The sequence below is a fragment of the Betta splendens genome, chromosome 2 (assembly GCF_900634795.4).
Source record: "Betta splendens chromosome 2, fBetSpl5.4, whole genome shotgun sequence".
NCBI lineage: Eukaryota > Metazoa > Chordata > Actinopteri > Anabantiformes > Osphronemidae > Betta > Betta splendens.
The window spans coordinates 9,714,013-9,723,259 of record NC_040882.2 but is presented as its reverse complement, the minus strand read 5'-3'; the positions used below and the strand labels follow the sequence as shown (position 1 = coordinate 9,723,259).

General features: G+C 42.9%; 1 protein-coding gene across 1 annotated transcript; it reads left to right on the top strand.

The window, feature by feature from the left end:
- Positions 1 to 471: 471 nt before the first annotated feature.
- ptger2a (prostaglandin E receptor 2a (subtype EP2)) lies at positions 472 to 8,986 on the top strand. Its single transcript, XM_029142389.3, has 3 exons — positions 472 to 655; positions 1,774 to 2,705; positions 7,444 to 8,986. Exons 2-3 carry the CDS (start codon positions 1,881 to 1,883, stop codon positions 7,744 to 7,746), a joined length of 1,128 nt encoding a protein of 375 aa, XP_028998222.1. The 5' UTR covers positions 472 to 655; positions 1,774 to 1,880; the 3' UTR covers positions 7,747 to 8,986.
- Positions 8,987 to 9,247: the final 261 nt, after the last annotated feature.

The window sequence follows — 9,247 nt, the reverse complement described above, 5'->3', positions numbered from 1 at the left end:
GGCAGCATGTTGGAATTAAGGATTCAATAATGGGCCTCTAATAAAGCACTCAAATGTTTTCATTTCAGGCCTTTCAGCATCCTGTTTGGCTTTTATCTCTGTTCTTGAAATGGAATTGTGTTATAACATTTTAATGCATTACACCCCCCCCAAAAAAACCCAAAAGATTAAGGAAGTGAAACTGTCATAGTGGCAAATTATTATTAAAACCATTAAAAACTATCTCATTTTTGTGTACAAGTACAACATAGACGTACAATTTAACATAAAATATTTCAGTAATATTTTTAGACATTTTGCTCATTAATTAAGTTTGAAAAATAGCATTACACTTCATAAATTAGTACTATATGACTCATTACGGTGGAAAAGTACCAGTTTAGGGATACTTGGGGATAGCTAAGTACTTCAAGCCCGCGCGCAAGGGGGCAGGCGCATGTGACGTCACCGCATCGTCCCCCGTACCCCGGGTTCGCACGTGCCTTCCTCATCAGTACCGCGCGCCTCGCCCTCCGCGCACCTTTCTCTCAAGCCCGAGCATTTTGGTAAGTGAAACCGTGGGTTAACTGGGCCAGTTTATCCCGCGCTGTGGTTTCCAGTCCGGACTGGACATCTAGAACGCTGCGCTACAGGAAGCAGAGTTGGAAAATAAAAGGTAAGAACTTAAATCAGTGTTTTCATACGATTTTGACAGTTGATGATCGTCGCGCGCGCTCAGCATTAGCCTTTAGAAACAACGGAAGAATGTTTGTACGTCAGTAAAACAAACCCTACTCCTCACATACTAAATCCATTAGCAGCGTTTTTTAACTTAAGTCCAACTTTGACAGTTGGTTACGTCGCCTCTTGTGGTTCTGCACCCAAATTCAAGGAAACTGTTTTTGAACGCCTGGTGTTGTCTTCATGCAGCATTTTATATAAGTCACAGCATAAAACCTACAGTTAAAACCAAATCTATGTAGAATTCTGTGAAGCACAGCCTGGAATCCACGCACTCGACACCTGGGCACATCTGCCAGAGCTGCAGGCGTTGTTTCAGGAAATAAATAGTGTTATTGGACGTGTAGGCACGAAGCTAGATAGAAAAGTCCCTGTGTGACAGATGTCCTCAGACGTATTTTGGTTCAACTTTTGGAACCTGGACCAGTGGTTGTGAGCGCTTGCAGCGTGTCAGCTGATCCGTGGTGAGACAGAGGAGGAACCACCTCTGGTTTCACTACTCGTGGAGTCACGCTGCAGCACAGCGCGGAGCCTGGAATGCTCCTGTACATGCAAAATGCTTCAGCCACAAGAACAAGTCTACGTCAGTAAACCTAGACTACAAGGGGCAAACGTGACAGGAAAGCGACATGTACAGTCCACAGCGTTGACACACAGTCATAACAGGGGCCGGTAAGTGATGCACAGTGTTTCTAGTGGGTGTACGTCTCAGGAGCAGCCTTCTTTTAAGTTGAGACGGGATTTAAAGACCTCAGCAGCGAGATCACATGACGAATGGAAATTCACCACACGGTTCTGTCTCCTTTGGAGCTGAAGATGATTTTTGTTTGTTTCGTCAGTGTGGAACAATGTTTGGTTCTCCTCCGTTTAAAAATGATGTTCCCAGAGTGCAACGAGTCTGAAGGCTGAAGAGAAAAAAACTCAACTGATCGTGTGTGATCATGCAAAAGAGCAGATAAAAGATAAACGTCAAGGAGCTGCAGATGAATTTTCTGTAGCTCAGCTGCTTGAGTCATTGGCCTGTGAGTCTAAATCTTTCTTCTATTTCCACAGGATGGCCGCAGACAGCTATTTGAGGACACGCTAACGACCATTTGACCTGTTTTAAGACTGGACACGCACTTTCTAAACACCCTGACACTGAGCACAGTTTGGCCAAAATGAGTTCGGAGGCACACGACGTGTGTCACAACGCAACGCACCTGGACCCCGCCAACAGCAAGGTGCCCAGCGCCATCATGTTCTCCCTGGGCATCCTGGGCAACGTGGCCGCCCTGGTGATCCTGGAGATCCAGCGGTGCAGATCCGCCAGGAGCGGGGGCCCGCCGCGGCGGGCTGTGTTCCACGTCCTCATCAAAGCGCTGATGATCACGGACCTGGTCGGAACCTGCGTGACGAGCCCGCTGGTGCAGATGTCGTATCTGCGCAACACGACCTTGGTGGGGATGTCGCCTGCCAATCAAAGCGTGTGCCTGTACTTTGGCATTACCATGACCTTCCTTACTCTGGACACGCTGTCGCTGTTGTTGATCATGGCGCTGGAGAGGTGTTTCGCCATCGGATATCCCTACCTGTACAGCCGCTTCGTCACCAACAAATGTGCCTATATCACAATCCCTTTGGTTTTTTTGTTATGTTTTATATTCTGTCTTCTCCCCTTTGCGGGGTTTGGAAAATACGTTCAGTACTGTCCTGGCACGTGGTGCTTCATCGACATGAACCCAGAGGGACTGGAGGACCGGGCCTACGCAGAACTCTACGCCACGGTCCTGCTCCTGCTGGTGCTGGCCGTTGTGGCGTGCAACTGTTTCGTGGTGTATCACCTATTCAAGATGTACCAGCGCCGCAAGAGGAACGGCTCAGTGACGGCAACCACCAGGGCCAAGCATGAGCGCAGGGCGGCGTCCATGGCCGAGGAGGTGGAATATCTCATCCTGCTGGTCATCATGACCATCATCTTTATCTCCTGCACGCTCCCCCTGGTGGTAAGACTCACTGACATACACTAACATACACACAATTTATTCAATTTCATTTAGATTTATATTGTGGCATTTCACAAGACAATTGCACAAATACAACCCAACAAATCTCACATTGAGCAAGCTTTTGATTGAAAAATCTGCACGGTGTGAACATCTCCTGCGTGTTCGGCATGAAGCTCGTGAGCCACTAAAAATCCACAAATTGGCCGCAACGTTGTTTAAGACGCAGGGTTCAAACCGTGTGAAAAAAGTAGCGGCTTATAGTCAGGAAATTATGGTATTTAACCTTTAACAATAGATTTATAGCAACAGTTGAGAAGAAAAACTCCAGCTGCCAAAGAATAATATTCACCCCCCTCTTCAAAGTAAAGTGAAACCATAGAGACGATATAGATGGCTTTTTAAAATGAGTTTTCATGAGTCCACTATCTGATAGACTTTGGCTGGAGAACACATCTATGAAAGACACTAGTTCATGGAGCAATTATCTTTCTACATGGAGGATTTCAGTATCGGACATTCTGTTTGCCTTATAACATTCGATCGTTATTTTAAACTTGAATTTTAATAAAAGTAAAATCCTGGTATAACGAGAGAGAGAGAGTATATATCTGAGTTAAGACAGGCTGTTTTATGGTACATCAACATAAAAGATAAATTTTACATGATCCCGAGATGCTATGACTATTACCATTATAGTCATAACACATAGAGCCAGCTGGTGTCCACTGACCTGTGCGCTGGCATTCACACACACACAATGAGGTCACACAAGGCTCAGATCAAAGGCAACGGACAGCTTTTATACGCCATGTTTCATCAGTAATAATTTAACAGCAATATGAGCATGTAGGGATAGTTATACAGTAGCAACCTTAAATTAAGTAGTGCAATGAAATTTCTTCTGGTCCATAAATTAATTTGGCACGTTCCCTTTAGTAATATTCAAACGCTGATACTATTTGGTTTATGCAGTCTATCTAACTGTGGCATGTCGAGACCTCACACTAGAGCTAATTATAAATAGCACAATACTCTATATGGGTTGTTCTGATGCCAAGCTGTGGACACGAAGCATCAACTCAACACCATTCACAGCACGATCTGCCCTTTTCATTAACACAGGTACAAAACATAATTGTTTAAATATAGATCCAGTGGTGGAACTGTTGAGCAAACTTGTTTCATTCTGTTGTTGTCTTCACAAAATACATAGATTTAGAAGTTTCATTCTTAGGTTGGGTTTATAATTAATAAAAAAAAACTTGCAGCACAAACACAGTGTATAGTGAGACTTGCTCACACAGTCAGCTCTGAGAGAGGAGAAAAAGATTGTTACGATCTGCTACCGAAATAGCAGATCGGGGTATAAGTTTCCTTAGGACCCAAAGAGAGCCCACAAAGTAGAGGGCAAAAACTCTTTAGTTCTGATTAGCAGAACCAAGACACAAGATAACGGTGAATGAGCAGATGCAGAGGGGACACAGTCTGTGTCTGACTGAGTGTTGATAGATGCACAATAATGCAAAGGGATTTCTGTGAAATTAGACCCATGGCTGCAGAGGAGTGAGGCAAACGTTTGGATATTTGAGATGGTGCCAAACAGCAGCTACAACCTTTTGCTTGTGACTGACTTTGCTTTTATTGGCATGTAAAAATCAGTTTTACCAGACGACCATAGAGTTGCTGTTCGATACCGGTAGCATGATGCATGGGTGGATGCAAACCCACAAATGACTCATCATCCAGTGGTCCACCATTACAGCGTCTGAGTCAGACTCTTGGGTAACGGTGATTGTAACCTCCTCAGTTCAATGTCGCTTTCATTCAGAAAAATCAATAACTTTCCCAGCAGCGCATGATGATGTGCACTTTATTGCCAGCAGCAGTAATGGGCCAAAGTGCCATTTCAGCTTGTGGTTTCTCCAAATGGAGCCAGAAGCCTCCGTCTAAACAAATGTGCATCATATTCATTTTAATATGGCTTGCACCACAGATCAGACAAAGAAAGGAACTTGTTGAACCTGGAAGGAATGGTGACACATGCTGTAGGTTGTCTGTAACTTGTAGGCAGGTTGACCACTGATGCTTTGGTTGTAATGGGTTCAAACACAAATTAAACCACAGGACAAGACACTGGAAGACAAAAACACAGCAGGCCTCAGTTGGCTGCCATTTCTTCAGTGTCCACCATTCCATCTTCACCATTTGAGTTTTAATCACAAATGACCAATGACCATCATGATTATCACCACCAAGTAACATCTGTAAAAACTGTTCACTTCTCACTTTTACTGAGTAATTTAGTAGCAAGAGTTTCAGATCGAATTCTTTAACTTTGAAAAGCTTTAACCATTGAGGCGCGGTCAGAAAGCGTTTGGAGTCGACTCCTTCTGCGTTCATCCGTCCAGCTAGTCAACTGGGCAGGAACAGACTTGTTTAGGGAGGAGGCTGAGAACCCAGGGGTCAGTCTAACAGGGGTCAGATGAATGTGTCAGTAGCTCTCAGATAATGGGACAAACACAAGCAGTTCCTTCAGTGACCTCTCAAGACAAGAACCTAAATTAAACCATCTGGAGCTTCAGTCCTTCAGCATTAGTTCATTTATGTAGCCATCAATAAGGAGCTTGTTTTAAACTCTTAAAAGAAAAATGTTTTATAGTCAACTGACTGAGATAGTTTGTTTACTTTGTCTACTAGTAACGCTCACTGGAGGAAACAGATCACATACTGTAGTTTATCCAGCATCTAAATAAAAATGTCAAAGATCTGTGATAGAAAAAAGAGAAATGTTGAGGATAATAAGACAATACAGGGTAAGGTTTAAGACCTTACACAACTAAAACCCAACAAATCCCAAAAAATGAAAAGAAAAGTACACGAATGTGAACAGTTCACTTGTCAGTTCAGGTTTGTTCTGGTGTTTTTGTATGAGCCCTCAGCCCTCACTGATCAACTTAGCCTCTCGGAGCATCAACTTCTCACAGACACTTTGTATTAGGAGTTTTATTACACTTCCTGTGCGGTGGACGAGGACGCAGGCTCACGCTCACACGGTGACTTGCATTTCACAGCGGAGCCCAGTGTGTTTTTGTTATTGGCCCGCTCTGCTTTTGTCTCCCACACATGGCAGAGCCTGTCATCAAGTCCAGTAACGGGCCTGTGGTTTCGCTTACAACAAAGCGAAGAGTCCGTCCCACACATGTGCCTCAGAGCCAATTGTTCACAGATTTTCATTTCTACCAAAGAACTTTTCCTGAATGAGTTGCGTAACAACACATCACCTCCTTGTAGCGGTTGGGAAAATCTGGAGTGAGTAGCTAACAGATGTTTTTGTCCCTTTGATGCCAACTTATATAAACGGAGCAGCAGCGTAGCGGGTGGAGAGCCTATTATACAAACATCCAATTAGTCCTCTATGGTTTCATGAGCGAACAAAAAGAAAAAGATGCTGTCATAGGAATGTGTGAGGGGCTGTGGAGAGAATGAGTGATTGCAGAGGTTTCTAATAAAGCTGAAAGTGAAGGTCACTTTTCTCATCACATTATTGCCTTGATGACCCTCTGGGATGATGCAGCTAGAATTTCTAAATCTGTGAACTGCCAGAGCTTCCAGCGGTTGTACTCCCAACCTTGTGTCCCTCAGCTGAAGGAATTTGCTGCGGTCTGACAGGCCGTAACCAATTTCACGGACATATTTAAACCACACAAGCCTCAGGGTTGCTGATAAGTCCAACTTTCCTTCATTCAAGAGTTGAATATGGTCAAAGACTTAGTAATACAGCACTTATCAATTACGCGTGTGCATCAACCCCAACAAGGGTTCTGGGAAATCTGAGCCTGAACGTGACACGGCAGCACTGCAGGCCAGTCGCCGGTCAGAGATAAGCGCAAATACCACAACCACAGTCGCCTCATTCTCTTAAGCTGACGTTTAAGTCTGTTTCAGGTCATGCACAAACAAAATGCGACGCATCAAGGAGCCACAAACAATCCTTCAATATTCTTCGTCCCGCTGTTTCATGCCACATCAGTGATCAGTTACGCTGACAGAACTACAACAGTGAAAAGCAAGTAGAGGCAAACTGATAATCTGGTTCCATTAGAAATATTTCTGTGTTTTTGGGGCCGTAATTCATTCTATTATTTTTAATGAACAGTCATTAGGTTCAGCATAAGTATTCAACACATGTTCCTTTGCCTCTCCCACCATCACAAGATACATGCATTTACTTTCTCAACGATTTATGGGCTGCCTGTGTTTGCTTTGGTAATTGACCTGAAACGCAAACAAAATGATGCAGAGAGCTGTTCAAATGACTCTGTGCTCTGCAAACATCCTGCTGGGCTTAGTGTGCTGCTGCATACGCTCAAAATCAGGAGTAAGAATGGCTGCTCAGTAGTTATCATATACATTTATCACCTAGTAGTTGAATACAGCTAAAATTAAAAAAAAAGCTAAATTTGGTAGAGAAAGGCATTGCACATTTCATTAACTCCCCATGTTTCCTCAGATGTCTTTAGTCAGGCTGATTTAAAGCACTGGAGGCCTCTGAAGAAGTCAAAATGTAAATGAAACACTGACGAGGTGTGAAAAAGCATCAGATCCATCTCATCTGAAGAAGAGGACAGTCACACATCTGGCCTTTTTCTGTCGCATCAGGACGGCACATGAAGAAATTGTCACTGGTTTGGGCTAAAGTAACAATTTAACGCGCCTCTCTTCTGTCCCCTCACAGATTCGGGTGTTCGTCAACTCCATACAGCATAAGGAAAAAACCACTAAAGAGTCCCACATCTCGGACAAAAACGCCCTCCTGTATATCTCGATCAACTCCATCATTGACCCCTGGGTCTTCGTCCTCCTGTCCCCGAGCATGCTGCACTTCTGCTGGGCATCGGTTTGCCGCGGCTCGCTGCAAACCACCAGGAGTTACGTCATCAAATCCACAGTGATTAAAGGGAATTCTCACGCTGATGTAGAAGCGTCTCGCCCAACGTTGGACTACAATGAAGAAGTTCAGTCTGTTGAAAAAGTATGACTGTAAAATACTGCATAACTTGACAGACATTTATTTCCCACCCAGTCCCATGAAGTGGACAAGGACTGGGGTCTGAACCTCTCCCATGAGTGTGGGTCTACACCTGCCTCTTCACCACTTCAGCTACGTTCATGCAGCTGGAATGCAAACGTAGAGCTTTACGTTTTGGGAATATAGTTCCCACATTTGGCCTCTGTTGCTGCTGATGGTATAGAAACAAGACTTTGTGACACACGTCTCCTGCTGGGATTACATAATACATAAAGACGTTTCCTCCACAGGACGACGGCGGCCAGAAATTTGAATGACCTTAAAGAATCTCTCAGTGTAAACTGAAATGAAATAGGAACAGAGATGAGGGCAACTGCTTGTGTACAGTAAACTATTAGAGGAAAAAGCACGAGCAGGAAATAGACACTATAGACAGGAAATGTATGTACAATTAAAAAAAGGCTGGAAATATTAAGTATTACTTATCTTAATATCTATAACATGAGGTGTCAGCAGGAAATCCCAATCTTATAGCACCTCCGACTTGACAACCCATGACATTAACGTCTGCTCCTTTCTGTAAATGCTTCATTTCTACTGATGTCAGAATGTTGTGGAAAACGTCAGGCTGCAAAGAACTCAGGAAAGGTTGATAAACACAAAAAAGGTAAAACTGACGACTCCCTTATTTATACATCGGTCTATATTTGTGTACTCATATATTATTGTATAATGATATTTAGAATATTTTAAAAACGCAAAGTTAATTCATATGACGCTGGCTTTAAAGGTATGGCTGAAGTTGTAATAAATAAATGACAGAATATAGTAATAATAACAGGTAATTTAACTGTTTAAAACCACTACCTCCATCAAAAAAATATCAGCTTTAACCTATATCAGGTTGTGACATATATTAATGCATTATTCTAAAGCTGCCCTGCAGATGTAGCAGATGAAGCCACTGGCGGTTGCGTCGACAGTAAATCACGCTGTATAAACAAATTGTATATACAAATGACCCCACTAGTGGTCGGACCTTTAAAGTTATACCTTTTTAAAAATTGCTGTTAAAAATTGAAGTATTGGTCATTTAGAAATATTACATTAACATTTCAATTATCACTGTTGGTTACCAGTTTATTACACACACTCAACTAATCACACTTCACTTTATAAGGTTAGCTATGTTTACCTTATATCCTGGCAACTGAGTGTATTTTGTCTGCTACCCAGGTATCGCTGTTTGTTTTCAATTAGTGGTCAGAGTTCTCGGTTGGTGGACAGCAGCTCCTTACCTATAAAAATAATTACTCCGCTATCATACCTTGTTTTAACTAAGGGTACAGACACAAAACCTGCAAGTTATTTGGAAAAAGTAGGACATGGGCGCCGTGTAAAATGCAATTGTTTTATAAGGGAACATCTTAAAATGTGTGTCTATTGGAGCAGATGACAAAGCTTTTCCTAGAGCAGATCAGACCATAAATAGATATATATCCAAACACAT

Excerpts from the sequence above, each read along its gene's own strand:
- ptger2a (XM_029142389.3), top strand. The coding sequence starts at position 1,881 with ATGAGTTCGGAGGCACACGACGTGTGTCACAACGCAACGCACCTGGAC. Across the intron at positions 2,706-7,443 it reads CCTGCACGCTCCCCCTGGTG|ATTCGGGTGTTCGTCAACTC; the intron begins GTAAGACTCACT and ends GTCCCCTCACAG.